General features: G+C 36.2%; 1 protein-coding gene across 2 annotated transcripts in view; it reads left to right on the top strand.

Annotated features, from left to right (window-relative positions):
- LOC114253357 (uncharacterized) overlaps nucleotides 1-17,700 on the top strand; it is a 110,427-nt gene that overhangs the window by 64,136 nt on the left and 28,591 nt on the right. Inside the window, exons 4-6 of one of the 2 annotated variants that reach the window (XM_028188219.2) lie at nucleotides 6,058-6,196; nucleotides 13,725-13,874; nucleotides 15,982-16,125. In XM_028188219.2, the coding sequence (XP_028044020.2) occupies nucleotides 6,058-6,196; nucleotides 13,725-13,874; nucleotides 15,982-16,125 (433 nt within the window). The remainder of the gene's footprint in view (nucleotides 1-6,057; nucleotides 6,197-13,724; nucleotides 13,875-15,981; nucleotides 16,126-17,700) is intronic. The other variant, XM_028188220.2, reaches the window with a different exon arrangement.

Genomic DNA, 17,700 nt, shown 5'->3' with positions numbered 1-17,700 from the left:
GAAAGCGCTCGTTACGAACAAAATTTCAAATAATCTTTCTAAACCTATCCAAAATTATACTTTAAGCAAGGGAGTGATGTTACCACGAAAATTATGTTGACCAGCATTTAGATAAGTCTTTCCGAAAGGTGTTTATACATATATTTATCATAATACATGCAGATTATAAATATATTCAAAACTGACGAGAAGCTTTGATACCATGATAAGTACTCAATACCACCAGATGAGTAATGAATATCTAAAAACAAACCGCCTTTGGTAAAATGACACCCTGACGGGACATACCTATGATTGCCAAGTCGCAGGCATACATCATTGAAGAGGCAAAGTACTGAAATGTTGTCATTTAAGAAAAGGATTAGTTTAATTAGAATTTCTAGGTACTCTATTCACAAAATCCTAATTCACCGGTACCCGTAATTTTCGGCGAGTTTCTAGTTAATACTACACAAACAAAAAATTTAAGAAAATACGGACCTTGGAGTTCTCCGAAATCGCTTCATTAAAGGTACAAAAACAAATTGCACGAGTAAAACAATCAAAAAGGCCTCGGAAAGGGATATTTTCATTTCTTCCTTATTTGTTCAGAAGACTAATTAAGGACCCTTCATTAACTCGCAACAAAGTTCCACAAAATTAAGAATCGAAAATCATTTTTGTACCTACCAAACGGAAGTAATACTTTCGTATTTTCTAGGAATTCATATAAATGGTTTCTTTTTTACCAATGTTGGCTTAATGTTCGATCTCAGCAATAAATTATTTTTCAGAATCTCTTTAATATCTGGTTTAAATGCCTACCTTCTTCTTGCTTCGGTTTCCTCAATACTGAGGGTCGTGATCACCTCCTCGTGACAAGAGCTTATTACGGACCATTCCACACCATTTGCCTCTATCTGCCGCCGAGTGTAGAGCATCGTGAACTGTAGTGTCAAGGCTAGTGCGGATCTGGTCAGTCCAACATGTCGAGCCTTTACCTCGTGGTAAAAAATGCCTACCAAAAACCGTTTTCTACATTTTGTTTATTTCTCTGTCTCTTTTTTTATATTTTTAACCCTCTCTCAAATGTAGTTCAAGATATTTTCAAGACAATTTATAGTATATACTGGGCTCAGCCTGAGACACTGCCTAAGAGCAATGTTTCGCTGAATCTACCACCGGATCGAAACTGCGACCAACAGAGAAGATCCGGCGGGAACTTAGTGGCCTATTCGGCCCATTCGACTCACACACAACGACACACTGTGTGAAGCTGATCTCTTACCAAGATTCATTCCGAATAAGGTAGTGGAAAGGAAAATAATAGAGCTGGCTCTCCAATTGCCTTTTCTGTTCTCGTATAACTAGCACCCAGGGGTCACTTGTATAGTATTGCTAGTCAAATCTACGGACGCAGAAGCATCAAACCCCAAAATAATAATCGGGACACTTGAGTTTTAATTCTACCTAGTCAGGTCATAAATTCTGTCACATGTTTAATGTAAAATAATTGAAACAAGTTTATTCATTATGTAACCATTCATATACCAAAATGAACTTAACAAAACATAGATTCTTATGACACTAAAGTTTATTCAAAATGACCTCCGCGATTTTGAATACAGGCCTTCAATCTGCGCGGCCAGTCGTCTATCGCAGCACGAACGAGGTCCATGTCAATATCGGCGGCTGCCTTAATCAAGGATGTCTTGAGTGACTCCAAATTGGGATGAGGCTTTGAGCACGCCTTTTCCTCCAAGTGTTGCCATATCTTGTAATCTAACGGATTCAAATCTGGACTGGAGGAGGGCCAGTCTTCGTGCCGGATGAAGTCGATTTCACGCGCCGCCAGCAAGTCTTGTGTGCTCTTCGCTCTATGAGCTGGCGCCGAATCTTGTTGGAATACCCAGTGCCTGTTATTGAACATGGTATGAGAAACAGGTTCCACAAGGTTCGTCAGGACTGTATTTTGATACACAACTGCATTCGTTTTTACACCTTTCTCACAAAAATGTACCTCTGTTAAGCCCCAATAAGAAACTCCCAACCATACCATGAGCGAGGATGGAAAATGACCTCGTTGGACACGCGGAATACGGTTGCTCGCTTCTTCACTACTGTGTGCGTACATCTTATCATTTTGTTTGTTGTAGCTCTCTTCTACGGTAAAAATTTTTTCATCCGAAAAAAGAATTTCCCGATATTTTTTTCCCGCGTACCGCTTCAACAAAGCGCGGCATCTCTTCAGTCTCAGGTCCATTAGACGAGCATTCAAACGATGTCCTGTTTTTCTTCGATATGCCCGAAGCCCTAAGTTTTCATTTAACACCCTTTTCACCGTGGTTCTGCTTAACCCCATCTGAAGAGCCAACAGTTTCTGCTTACGTTTGTGATTTCTTTGAATTCACGCCTTCACAGCTTTTATCACTGCTGGAGTCCTAACAGACCGAGGGCGCCCACTTCTTGACCTGTCATCTACATTAGAGTCTTCATTGTATCGTTTGATGGTACGATAAACGAATCTTTTGGTTATATTCAAATTTTTCAGTATGTTAAAAATTTGAATTGGCGCGTAACCGCAACGATGCAACGCAATAACTGCAACACGGTCTTCTTTAAGCGTCCACTCCATATTTAAAAATGAGTAAAATTCTAAAAGTATACCTTTTTTATTTTCATGAACAATTCGAAATTCGAATTCAATAAACTTTTTTGTGGCCAGCATTCTAAAAGAAAAGTTTTTACTGTGTGACAATACTTATGACCTGACTAGGTAGTATTACTAGTCAAATCTACGGACGCAGAAGCATCAAACCCCAAAATAATAATCGGGACACTTGAGTTTTAATTCCATATAGTGATTTTCCGGGAATCACTAGCAGCACTGCGATGAAATGTTTGGATTCATTAAATGTTCCCGTAAGCGGAAATAAATTGCCAGAAATACCTCTGTAAATAGGATAAAAAAACATTTCTTCAAAGTAAAATGTATTTTTAATCAAAACCTTCGTTTCCAGATCCCTCCGAAGTAATCTCCCGTTTTCTGTTTTACGTCGATATTCGTTACAAGGATTTCGGATAAACATTTGAAATGCTTGTTTTTGTTAAGATATTATAACGATTTCACCAAAATATTATAATATTATTTTCGTGATGTCGACATATTCGAACATCATTTTCAAACTACGTTTATTGAAAATAATTGTATACTCGTATGTATTTGACTTCCATAAATGGGTTACACTTTTTCCTCGTTTTGATGTCTTTTGTTGCTCTTTCCCGGAAAGAAAATATTTATAAGGTATTATTCAAATCTGTCATTGTTTTTCCTGTTTTCGACAAAGAACATTAAAAAATCCTTGTTTTTAAATTAATTACATATAACCGATGTAATTAATTTAAAAAAAAACCAACAGCGCAAGTCCTCACCTTAAAGTTGGTCAGATTCCTCAACTCATTCATTTTCGTCTGAAGCTCAAGTTTTACAAAGAACGAAGCGTTCTTTATAGAGACCGTTAATATATTCCAGACTTTCATAAGTTCTATTTAAAATATTCCTTTTGTAGTCTTAGTTCTTATGAAAACTTTTTTATTTGACACTACTTTCAAACTACGACTACCTTATTCAAAAACAGACGGAACCTACAGCTCGTCTGTCTATAATACTCATACATAGTTTACCGAAGGCTATTTGTGGCAATGTGTTAGCGTACATTATAGCCTGAGTATACGTCTTGTATTTGTTTAAGTATGACAAGACATATCTTCTATCGTTGTTATGTTTAAGGGTGCCCCCGAGATCCATAATGCGTGAGTGCTGTCAATCATCTCGTCTCGGAGTACCTCGTGGTGGTACAAATTACAGACGTAATGCATACTTTATAACAGCTGCTAACAGTTTCAATGCTCTAGCCGAGTGCCCTGAACTGGACATTTTCAACACTTCTACTAAGAATATTAGGAGAACATTAGTCGATGGTCGAATGCAAATATTTAATTGATTATTTTCTATTTACTACGTTTTTCTATTTGTTTTTTTTTTCAAATTGTTGTTATTTTTGTTTTTGTTTTACGTTTTACTTTAATTATTTAATTATAGGCGTTACGACGCCACTATCATTTTTTAAACGTGGAGACTTTTAAATGGTGTTTAGCTGTAAGGTTAGATTTTATATAGTTTAAGTTCACTGTTTGTCTTCCAAATAAAATATAATATAATATAGCTAACCTATTTTTGTAGGTTTAAGTTTAAAGCATTTTATTTTAACTGTACGAATGCTTATTATTAAAATACATATATTATGTACTTAAAAGGTATTCCACGATTGGCTTATCAAAAAATACTCAGTTTGATCTCTTAGTCCAATAGCGTTTCCAGCGTTAAGTAGATTTCAAATTTGAATTTTGATATTAAAATTTTATCATATTTTTCTTTCTTCTTCGTCGCTTTCTTCATTGCTGAAGGTCGTGTCCCTGAAACTCGACCGTTGCCTGTCTCGTGAGCTGTTTCCATCTCGTCCGATCCTCAGCTGCTCGAATGGCGGTTGCGATATATTATAATCATATTTTTAACAGATCGTAAAAAGATCACTCCGTAAGATAAATAAAATACTACCTTAATATGAAGTGATTCATTCGCTACTTTTACCGTGCATATTGTAGTTGAATTTTCATGACACTGAAATTTAAAGATAGCTGGTAAATGTCCTGTGTTCATTTGACAAGGAAGATACCAAATAAATTGTTTTAAAATAGTGATTCCTATTACACTTGACAATTTTTTTAATGATTTCTTTTATGCTTTTTCATTGCTGCTTATGTTTTTTTTTTTCTTTTTTCTTTATTGCTTAGGTGGGTGGAAGAGCTCACAGCCCACCTGGTGTTAAGTGGTTACTGGAGCCCATAGACATCTACAACGTAAATGCGCCACGCACATTGAGATATGAGTTCTAAAGTCTCAGTATAGTTACAACGGTTGCACCGCCCTTCAAACCAAAACGCGTTACTGCTTCACGGCTGAAATAAGCAGGGTGGTACTTACCCGTGCGGACTCACAAGAGGTCCTACCACCAGTAAAATAATAACAATATAATCGTACGTCTCATTGACATATTTTATTATTAAAACAAATGCAGTCTGTGAAAAGTTTGAAGACACGATAAATAACGTAAAAGTCAGAACAGCAAAAATATAAATGTCAAACGAAACGATTTTTGTTCGTTCATTCAATATTTTTAGTGCACGTAATCTCTGAACATGCACAACAAGAGAGCATCCGAGAGCAATGCATAGCAGCAAAATGTGTTTTTAAATGAGAAGGCAACGCTCGTGTAAATGCTCGTAAAACTTGTGTATCATTTTGTTTACTTTAGGTTTCTCGCTGGCTTTTCTTGTTGGAAACATTGTTGTGATAATGCTATGTACTTTTAAATATACATACATTCGTTCCTTTTTTTTTTTTTATTGCTTAAATTATTGGACGAGCTCACAGCCCAACTTGTGTTAATTGGTTACTGGAGCCTATAGACATCTACAACGTAAATGCGCCACTCACCTTGAGATATAAGTTGTAAGGTCTCAGTATGGTTACAACGGCTGCTCCACCCTTCAAACCGAAACGCATCACTGCTTCACGGCAGAAATAGGCAGGGTGTTGGTACTTACCCGCGCGGACTCATCCTACCACCAGTAATTACGTAAATTATAATTTTGTGGGTTTGTTTTTTATTACACGATGCTATTCCTTCACCGTGGAAGTCGTGAACATTTGTTGAGTACGTAATTCATTAGAAAAATTGGTACCCGCCTGAGATTCGAACATCGGTACATCGCTCAACACGAATGCACCGGACGTCTTATGCTTTAGGCCACGACGACTTCATCTGGTATATTAGATTTTTTTATGCAACCTTGAAATACCACACCGTATACATGATTTCATTTAAGACAATATTGCCAGCTTCTGCGTTAATTCTCGAAACCTTTCACCCGTCTGTTAAACTTATAATAGATATGAGCGGTTTTGAGCACATCAAGCTATTTTTAATGAACAGATAATCTAACTAATGTTCGTAGTATTCCTTGTTGCAGACAGTTGTGGAGGCATGTCAGAAGAAGCGGCAGTGCAAGTTCCACACCAGTCCCAAAGCGTTCGGAATGGACCCATGCCCCGGTTCCAGAAGGTTCGTCGAGGTCGCCTATAAGTGCCGTCCTTGTAAGTTTTTCTCATTATCATCGTCTTTCCATAAAACACTCTCAAAATCTTATTTGAGTTCTTCTTATCTGTAGTTTTGTTAAAAGTTTTAATTTTTGACATAGTAATCATGCCCAATGAGAGTTTGGAAATAGTTTTTGTGTTAAAAGCCTCATTGGCGTTCGTAATCCAGTATCTTAAAACTTGATCCTAAGCTGTTGTCACCGTTTATTTACATCAGACATTCCAAGTACGAGACTTGGCTGTATCTTGGTTCTCACAAAATGCAACATTATAATATTCTTACCTATACTAATCTAAATAATTGTAATTATTATAATACAGTGTCATTGGATTAATACCTTTTATTCACTTTACCGTGGAATTAAAATCATTAAAATTATTCAGAGATAGCCGCCATAATTATTGTCCGTAATTAGATCGGATTCTCGTCCTTGCGTCGCTTTCCTCATCACTAAGGGGCGTGACTCCCCCGCTGCATCAATCTCTCATGTACAATTTCCCTCATCTGCTGCGATCCTTGGTTTCTTGAAGGGAATCGTGGAACTTGATGTGGAAGGTGTGACGTGAAACAGTACGCTTGATTGGCTTGGGTTGATTGAAAAAATGTATAGAAGCATCGACGGAAGGAAGTCTGATTGAAAAATACAATAAAATAATTGATAGAAGCCAATATTTTAATAGTTCTGTAGTTAGGGATGAAAAAGAGATGCTATGTCTTGTTCTCGCAACTAAATATTGTTATATCATATAATATTATTACATTTTCGGTACGGCGTTACCATTATAAAAAGTATTATACTCTCTGTCTACGACAAATTGAAAATGCTTAAGCAAAACAATTTCTGAAAAGCTGTTTTTGCTGATCGGATCAATAATATAAATCTGTATTTTTAATTACACAATAAAAACCATCAGACAACACGCGAATGATCCGTGACGTTCAAAATGTAAATGTATTTGTTCAGTGTTTTTCGAAACGCAATCAATCGCCATTAATAAAGCAAGAACGATCTATTATATGGTAATATGTATATTGTGTTCATCGAAATGATAATTCGTGCAATAAAATCGAGTTACGTGCTTAGTTTCATAATTTTAGTCTCTATTATTATCCGTATTGTGAATATTTGGAATTCACTTATATTAATTGTCGATTGTATGGTTATTGTTTGGGCTTAGCTCAAAACTGTTTATGATTTTTAAAGGTATGCTTAGATTATTAAATTAATAATTACTCTGAAGGATTGAACTTAGCTCTATTGTGGGTATTATCGTTTCGATTTATCTCGTCATTGTTTTCATAAATATTTTTTTATTGTTAGATTTGTGGTTTGTTATTTGTTGTTCGTATTCGCGGGATATTATACTCCGAACATATTATAAAAGTCAAACACAACAATTCCACAATATCTATAATGTGTACAATATTAAAATATAACCAAAAGTAAAGAAAACAACGCTAGGCACTAGAAGATACGAATTAAAACTAAAATTACGTTTTTATAATCTATATATTAATACGTGAAGCAAAAACTTTGTATCCCTTTTTACGAAAATTGCGAGGACGGAGGAGTATGAAATTTTGCACACTTATAGAGAATATAGAGAAGTGCACAATGCTAATTTTTTTTTTTAAATAATGCCTAATGGATACATTAAATCAATAAAGAAAACATTACACACACTACATATGATGTATTTGTCAAACTTTTGTTCTTGGCGTCTGTTGTGAAATTGAGAATAGATTAATTTTTTTTTTTTTATTGCTTCGATGTGTGGACGAGCTCACAGCCCACCTGGTGTTAAGTGGTTACTGGAGCCCATAGACATCTACAGTGTAAATGCGCCACCCACCTTGAGATATAAGTTCTCTCAGATATAAGGTCTCAGTATAGTTACAACGGCTACCCCACCCTTCAAACCGAAACGCATTACTGCTTCACGGCAGAAATAGGCAGGGCGGTGGTACCTACTCGTGCGGACTCACAATAGGCCCTACCACCAGTGATTACGCAAATTATAATTTTGCGGGTTTGATTTTTATTACACGATGTTATTCCTTCACCGTGGAAGTCAATCGTGAACATTTGTTAAGTACGTATTTCATTCGAAAAATTGGTACCCGCCTGCGGGATTCGAACACCGGTGCATCGCAACAACGAATGCGCCGGAAGTCTTATCCTTTAGGCCACGACGACTAGACAAAATATTGTTTGTCTTTGTTAATATTTTTTATAGTGTAGTCTTGGCGAAATTTGTGATTATAGAAGTTTAAAATACAATCATAATAGTCTACAAATTTATAATTCCAATTATTTATAGTCGAATTTCGACTACTGCGGGACCTCTAGTAAACTTAAATCGGCGCTGCGGCGCGCGCGAATCTCGTCGCATGACGTCACGGGACACCTGCGCGTTCGGGAACTCCGATTGCATCCGATGACGCCCGAGTGCGACCGAGTGTTGCACGCTACAGATCTATGCACAAGCTTTCGGTCTGCCTAGTATTAAATAATTACCGGAGCCTATAGACATCAACGACGTAATCATCAATGCTGCCACCCACCCTGAGACGTGAGTTCTAAGTCTCAGTTTTATGTCATAACGGCTGCTTCACCTTTCAAGCCGAAACGCATTGCTGCTTCACGGGAGAAATAGCTAGGATGACCTATCCGTAAGGGCACGCAAGATCCCTTACTTCCAGTAAAATCACACGCACGATTGTAATGCTATTTACGATTCGATCTATTAAAGTGCCAGGACGTTGTATACAAAGCGGTAATAATCTCCAACAATTACGCAAAATTAATTCACTAATTTTTAAAACTTTATTTTGTTTTAGTAGGTATATTTTTCATAAATACGAAGCTTGAGATGGAAGTAACTGGCCAAACCCCGAAACCGCACGAGCTGTTTTGAAAAACACACCTTTTTTATGGTTGCGCTTTTGTCAAAATCGTCCGCTTCTTGGTCGCGATCATGCGTTAAGTAGAACAATTTTGTGTATACAAACACGCGGCTACCAGCGGCTTTCATGGTAGAATACCTACCGCTGTCGCTTTTTAATGACTATTTCTATATTAGTTAACTAGCTTTTTCCCGCGACTTCGTCCGCGTGGAATAGTTCACAAATAATGCTTTATTTTAGAACAAATTTGGTAAGCACAAAAAAAGTTTTAGTGAGCCAACCTTAACATATAGACATATGCTGTTGCGGACTTTTTTTTAGATTTTTTTAAGAGGAACAATTCTGTCATACATTATTTTAGCGAAACTTTAACCGTTTCTGCAGCGACCGTAGCGAAAGCTCTCAAAAGAGAAAAAACCCGATTTTGAAACATTCTTTATTGGTGCTCCGCGTATCTTAGCGTGATGTTATATAGCCTATAATATTCCTCAATAAATGGGCTATCTAACACTGAAAGAATTTTTCAAATCGGACCTGTAGTTCCCGAGATTAGCGCGTTCAAACAAACAAACTCTTTAGCTTTATAATATTAGTATAGATAAAAAGACGGTAAGATTCATTGTAGTCTTTAAGACACTTTCTCAATCTCAGTGTGAATTTTCTAGCATAATTTTCTTTCAAAGGAAAAATAATATAATCAAATTGGCCACAACATTCCAATAGCCAATCTCGGTGTTTTCAAAAAACACATATCAAAAATAAACGAAGCGATTAATGAAAACGAGTATCGGTACTAAGTATCATTCATAAAATTATAACGAAGCGACGGAAATCGTGTATGAACTCGCGAACGCGACATTATTGGCAACGATAGCCTATTTAAAGCTATGAATCAAAATAATAACTGTGAAGTACCATTTTCTGCAGCTGCGTCGGGTTTGTTGGCCTGAGTCTTTTATAGGATTAAAGGATCGAAATCAGGGGTTTTGTATTTAAAAAAAAAACACAACATAAAACAGGTTGACTTGTGGACGAGAATATTCAAGTTGTGGTCTTTGGTTTTTTTTTTTTCTTTCTATCAGGCCTAGAATTCTTCAGTCGAAAGATTCTAGGAATTGAAATCTATGAAACAGCACTGTCTTTGAACTTCAGTAGCAACTTAACTGTCTATAGTTAAAATAAACTTAGTATTTTTAGAACAAGATTTTATTTTACTTCATCTTGTTTTACTCCGTCAATTAAAAACGGATTTAGATTTTTTACGTTTTATTTTAACGAATGTACTTTCGGTGTAATTCAATATAATCGGTCTCGGGTTTTCGATTTTTAAATCAAAGTTTATGTAATAATTTGTCATTTAAATAAAAATAAATAAAATAAAAAAGCCTGTATTATTGGATATGGACCCTTCCAATTTGTCATTTATGTTAACGAAATTGTCTGTTTTGCTTTTAATGAAGTAAAATTGTTGAGAATTTAAGTTTTTATTTTATGTAGTAAAACCCGGCTGGGCTCTAGTGACTATCACAAATTGTATGAAATGTTTTCGGTGGATTTTGCAAACATTTCGTCCGTTCAAGCCATGTCCAATTACGATTATGAACACGAAAAAATATTCAGTCAAATTGGTCGAGCGGTTCTTTTGTGATCCTTCGTCATTAATATGGTAATTTATTTTGAATTAGACAGATTAACTTGTAGGCATCACAAACTTGAGACACTAGACCAAAGTTTCAATGTAGTTTCTGATGTAGAACGCGTGACTGACTGCACATGACTGCTTCATAGCGGAAATAGGAAAAATTGCGGCACGTATCCTTGCGAGCTCACATTGTACGCCTTATCACCGATCATTGAATTAGGACCGCAAATTTATATTTAGCGGACTCTTCTTTTATTGCACGCGATACGCGGTGAGCGGTTTTGTAGTTTTAAAAAAACCTTATCTTAATACACACTGAATTTATTTATCCTTTACAAAAATCTGATGTTACGCGGACAGAGTTACGATGTTATAAGCTTGAAGATTGATGAGGAACTCCTAAGTTTCAAGGAGAAAGAGAATTTATACATGAATAGTATTAACTAAACAATTAGTAAACGAGTCATTTAGACTATGAACCTTCTTGGTAAACATATTTAGAATCCATAAGAACACAATTAGTTAATGACGGAATTTTACTAATGTGAAAGGAATGCAATATTAACTAATGTTCTAATCTCAAATGAAGATTTGATGTGAAGTAAACAATATACATATGATTTAGTAACATGAGGAAATAAGTATGTTATATAGTAACAATGATTTAGAACTTAAGTACTAAGAGTTAGAGTACATTATGTGTTTATGAGAATGGATATAAGACTTAGGTACTAGTGTGAGGGGCATAACATAACACATGGTACTATTTCGTTCGTAAACACTTCATCTCGACCTGAACACCGGCATAGCTGCATGGCTTTGAACTAACATACGGGGCGTCGGTGGTTTTTGAGATCTAGATAGGTACTAGTTGTTGTACTTGCTGTGCGGAAGAAGGCCCAGAGGCAGAAGTCGAATACGCTGGTCGGACCAGATACGCTCCACTCTCAATACTTCAGTCGACGTTGATATCCACACAGCCGAGGATAGGCAGGAATGGCGCAGGGTAACACAGGAGAAAGTTGCTAGAGGAGGCCACGACCCTCAGCATTGAGGATTATCGACCCAAGAAGAAGGAGTTGTTGTACTGTAGACACCGCAACAAAAATCCTAGCTTATACGCGATATATACTGAATGTCTATAATAATCTTGTACTTTGTACAACTAGTAACATCATGGTATCAAATTGGTAAAAGAATAATAAAATCAAAGGAACTTGAAGTTAATACAGTGATAATCATGTCAAATATCAATTGGATTTGATAGCACTGGGCTGCGTTTTGATGATTTCACTGTATTAATATAATTGATTTTCACAGCCTATTCAGCTCGGATTATGTAAAGGAATTGAGCTAGTTCATCATTTGTTATAGTGTAATTACGACTAAACTGGGTCACGGGACGGCTCTATTCTAAAACGTAATAACTCCCAAAGACTTTATGTTTACTCATTCGCTTTTTTGTATTTATACATGAACCGTGATGTTGGGCTGTGGATATTGATTCGTCTTTGATCTTATTTACTAGCGCACAATTCATTGTAAAATTCTCCGAACAATATGTTAACCATATAAAATTCAGCTAATTTACTATTAGAGAACGCGGTTTACAAATATCTATTTGAAGATTTATTTCCATTCTATTGAGCATTTCAATATGGAAAGCTTCAGCGGTTTAAAAATAAGTTATTTGAAGAGTCATTTGTGGGCTCATAGCGTTAGTAGGAAAGAGGTCTAGGGGGCGCAGTCCCATGCGCTGGGCCGATCAGATTAAGACGACTTTGGAATCCAGCATCAATGTCGCTATCCACTGCGCGTAGGACAGGAGTGAATGGAGGAACATAGTCTTAACAAAAGTGCTCCGTAAAGATCACGACCCTCAGCACTGAGGAATACGACGCACGGAGGAGCGTTAGTCAACGCAATAAATAAATTGGCATTTTAAGTGGCATTCATTACTGGTGGTAGGACCTCTTGTGAGTCCGCACGGATAGGTACCGCCGCCTTACCTATTTCTGCCGTGTAGCAGTAATGCGTTTCGGTCTGAAAGGTAGGGCAGCCGTTGTAACTATACTGAGTTCTTAGAACTTATATCTCAAGGTGGGTGGCGCATTTACGTTGTAGGTGTCTATGGGCTCCAGTAACCACTTAACAGCAGGTGGGCTGTGAGCTCGTCCACCCAACTAAGAAAAAAAAAAAAGTGGATAAGTGATTGTAAAACATAATTCTAATGTACTGTTATAAATGTGAATTTTTATATGTTTGGATGTTTGTTGTTAAGTAACGCAAAAATAGCTGAATGGATTTAGAGGATGGATTTTAGGAAAGATAGCTAGTTTGTAGCCTAGATTAACACATGATTTTATTATGATAAACGACACGACCGGGCAACGCGAGGTATACCAGCTGTAATAAATACGGCAGTGTTTTCACTGGTTCGTGCTTTTACATACCAACTACAAATCAACTTATTGTTTATGGCCTAGAGAATAACACGACCGACTCTTAATCCGGAGAAATCGTAACCTTTTTCATCACAATTATAATTCTAATTTTATACATTTAAAATCGCATGGCACGTCTAGTATCTTTATAAAAATATAGTTCATATAGATCGTTGGACAGTGAACCAAACCTATATATTGGAACTGAATTGGAGGGTTAGTTGACGTAATGGTCATTACTACTACTGTGCTGTCAGATTCTAGAGAGCTAAAGCTTGGTTCTTGGTTTTGGGTTCACGTATTATACTTTATTGTATTTATACTTTTCCAAAAAAAAAACCTAATTTATTGTAACTTCTTTTAAAGTGACATCATCTAATTTTGGTAAGCCATTATCATTTTAAACAACTATATCATCATTGTAACCTACAAAAAGAAGGAACTTGTAAACATTTAATTATACAGTTATACTTGTTTGTCTGTCTAAGTTATCACTTAATTCATGATCTCAAGAAACGTTTTCTTCAACAGATGAGTTTCGAAGTAAAGTGGGATGTGAGAACGACGTGTTACACTTGAGCTGCAACCCCCACTCGAGGGTCGCTATTTATTCCGCTCAGTATGGCAGGACGGAGTATGACTCGATACAGTGCCCTCAACCACGCGGCATGAAAGAAGAAAGTAAGTTTTTTACAATTCAATTAATTTTAACATGAATATTTCTATTATTACTACCATAGGCGATATCCATCGATACGTTGTCTTTTTTTTTCCTACCTATGCTGATATCCTTGAGTGGCTATTTCAGCTTCGCCCTAAAGTGTGTAGGTGAGCTCATGGGGCTCAAACCGGAGTGTTGCTAACACTGACCCTAGCAAGAGCAGTACTTCGCAGAATCTACCACCGTTGTGTATTATCCAGGTTCATGCTGAGATAATTTTAAGCATGTACCATATGACTCTGCAATGAACTATTTTCCTCGATATTTCCTGAATGCTACGACATGTCCTTTTCCAAAGAAGGTATGAAGAAAATGCTCAGCAGTAGCTCCGACGTCTCTGACCTTGTCTAACTAACATCCTTTAGCGATAACCTCTCACCATGAGCTAACTGATATCTACCTCCATTTCAAGGAAAAAAAATCTGACGATCTTTCGACCCATAACTTTAGTGGAAGCATTCAAATTTCAATTTTTGTTAGCTTCGGTAACCGATCAAAAATCTAAAAAAAATATCAAAATGCCTCTGATAATAACAGGAGCTTAGATAAATTTATTTACTAGATATTTGGCTTATACCACCTTATCTCCTTTCCAGATGTGTGTTTATTTTATTTTGTATAATGTTATTAAAAAGATACGTCGAGTTGTAATAGTAATAAGAAACAGAATTTGGTCCCCACTTGAGTCGGATAGTCTAAAAAGAATTTTAACGGATATCGTACAAAGAGTCAAGAAATTGTGAATAACAAACGACTGAAATATTCACTTGTTTTTTCACTAATCCCGTCTCTTTAGTGTGTTTAGATATATTCCTAATTCCTATTTCGATAATAGATTCAGTCCTCAAAATATAAGGATTATACTTTATAAATAATCTCGTTTCCTTAATAATAGATAGCATAAATAATTTCCTTCATAAATTTAAATGAAATCACTCCATGACCAATCTCGCAAACAACTCCTGTTTTTTAAATCTCTCCCTTCAATTATTCACAATATTTTGAGTGTCAAATGAATATTTATACAGCAGCGGAATTTATTTCAGAGTTAGAAAAGCCAATTTCAAACGCAAAATTTCACGTCAGGCGGAATCACAAATTTAATTTTAACCTGTAAAACAGCCTATGGGGGCTCCTTTATTGAATAATTTATTTGGGCGGGCAGTTGCTAACGTTTTAGTTCGGCCTCGGTAAACATGCTTTCCCATGTTCAGGTTCTAAAAGTGGACCTTCAACCGTTAGCGTATAGTAAATTTAGCGTAAAAATACTTACGCAATAGGCTTATTTGAGCCGCAGGAACAAAATTAACGCTTGTCAACGAACGGGCGATAACCAAACATAAAAATGATTATTAGTTTTTTTTTTACTTTAGTCTTTTAATGTAAACAAATATTAAAATGCTATTTTCGTACTACATTCGTCTATAACAATAAAATGTAGACTCTACACAAAGAACGCAAACAAAATTATCAAATAGCAATTTTGTTGTCCTTCATAAAAGGAACATTGTTGTTAAAATGGCATGAATTTTTTGTTATTTCTCAGAATGTTGGACGAACTCAATTATGAAAGTATGGGAGTTGAAAAGTGGAATTATATAGCATGATTTGGTGTACTAACTCACATCAGAGATTTTTCTATAATATCCAGTATAATAAATGATCCCAAAAAAAAATCGTGTTCGAGTCGAATCGATATACCTACTGCATTTTTAATGAAATGAAAGAAATAAACTAAACATCAAATATATTATTAATCTATTGTTATAAAGTTCAAAATACAGCCGTTTAATTTGAAATATTTGGTACATTATGATGGCTTCAAAAATCTCTAGTTGATAGCCTAATAATCATAATAAGAAATATGATTAATTTTTTTTATTGGTGGGTATTGGCGTATTACTATTATGTGTCTGCCCTAATCCTGTTTATTTTTGTATCTAAGTAATTATGCCGTCCAGTTTTAAGAATAGGACAGTTATCCTTATAGTCGCAGTAACTATATCTTTAAGGCTGGGTAACCAAATAAATTGTAAGAATTCAAATTTTTAAATCTCCTTTTGACAGCCTGCCTGGAGCCCTATGCCACAGAAAAAGCGATGCGAGAATGCCACGGCAAGAGGAGGTGTGTTCTATCCGCCGACAGCAATATGTTCGGGAATCCTTGCCGACCCGGCAGCAGAACTTATCTCAAAGTCGTTTACACTTGCGGTAAGTGTTTCTACTTTGTCTGCAGACCGTCAAGTTCCACATACCCCACGTACCCCCTAGGCGCGGACACCTCGTATGAGGTTCGGCCTCTGACCGAAATATAATGTGTTTCTACTATAACCCAAAATGTATCCACTTTATTTCAATTAAAAACTCCAACAAGAAGAATAAGCAATATATTTTAATTCCATAGCTGTGTACCCAGTTATGTACATTAAGAATTATGATGAGACTGTTAATTCATTTTTATTATAAATTTTCATTTAATAAAGTATGTTCGGCTTCAATTCATGTTAAAGAGTTGATACTTTTAATCTTGCTTTTATTATTTTCAACTTCTCGCACTCTGAATGTATAGTATTTATTCCGCATAATTTTTGTAAGTCACATGAAGTCACGCTTATTTTTATTGTTCTCGAAAATATAATAAAAAAAAACATAATTTTCTAGTTTCTACTTCTATCAGAGTTTTGATTATAGTTATTGCTTATGAAATTCAAATTATTGAGGCTGTCACTTTGAAGAAAGAAGTTGTGAATGAAATACGAGTTATTACGAATATGGGGTATATACTGGTGTTATACTACAATTGGCCGAAAGCTTTTGCATATTTCTACCTTATTACCGCTAGACTAGTCTAGACTAGTGATTGAGCTCACTGCCCGTCTCAAATTATGTGGTCACCATATCCCATAGAAATCACCATGTGTTTCAATTATACAGTACAAAGGTTGTCCCACCCATCAGACGGGAATAGACTATTCGCAGAGATCGGTAGTATTTATGTGTCTGAGCTTACAAGACGTCCTACCATAATGTTACTACGTTAGGTCCTACCATATGTTAATGATATTTTTTGCTCATTTATTTGTAGTAATACATTACGTTATTATTTCTTATTATCGTAGAAGTCACATGCGAACATTGTGCTCAGTAAGAATTCCATTTTTTTTTTTAATTTCGCTTTCCTGCAACATTTGGCAACTGGCTTAGTTGCATCGCTTGATACAAGTATACCTCTGCTCCTCCTATAGTTAAGGCCACGACGACTTGTAAGCTTTCATACGCACATAGGTCCTAAGTTCTTATTTCTGCCGTAGGTAATCACAGCTGCTATGCAATACATGAAGTCGACGTGGCCTAAAGAATAAGACGTCCGGTGCATTCGTGTGAGCGATGCACCGGTGTTCGAATCCCAGGCGGGTACCAAATTTTCTAATGAAATACGTACTCAACAAATGTTCACGATTGATTTCCACGGTGTAGGAATAGCATAGTGTAATAAAAATCAAACCCGCAAAATTATAATTTGCGTAGCTTTGCGTAATTACTGGTGGTAGGACCTCTTGTGAGTCCGCGCGGGTATGTGCCGACACCCTGCCTATTTCTACCGTGAAGCAGTAATGCGTCTCGGTTTGAAGGGTGGGGCAGCCGTTGTGACTATACTTGAGACCTTAGAACTTATATCTCAGGGTGGGTGGCGCATTTGCGTTGTAAATGTCTATGGGCTCCAGTAACCACTTAACACCAGGTGGGCTGTGAGCTCGTCCACCCATCAAAGCAATAAAATATTAA

Source organism: Bombyx mandarina, chromosome 17, assembly GCF_030267445.1.
Source record: "Bombyx mandarina strain Sakado chromosome 17, ASM3026744v2".
In the NCBI taxonomy this organism is placed as follows: Eukaryota; Metazoa; Arthropoda; class Insecta; order Lepidoptera; family Bombycidae; genus Bombyx; species Bombyx mandarina.
The sequence above is the reverse complement of the archived record's forward strand: the minus strand, read 5'-3'. Positions and strand labels throughout refer to the sequence as shown.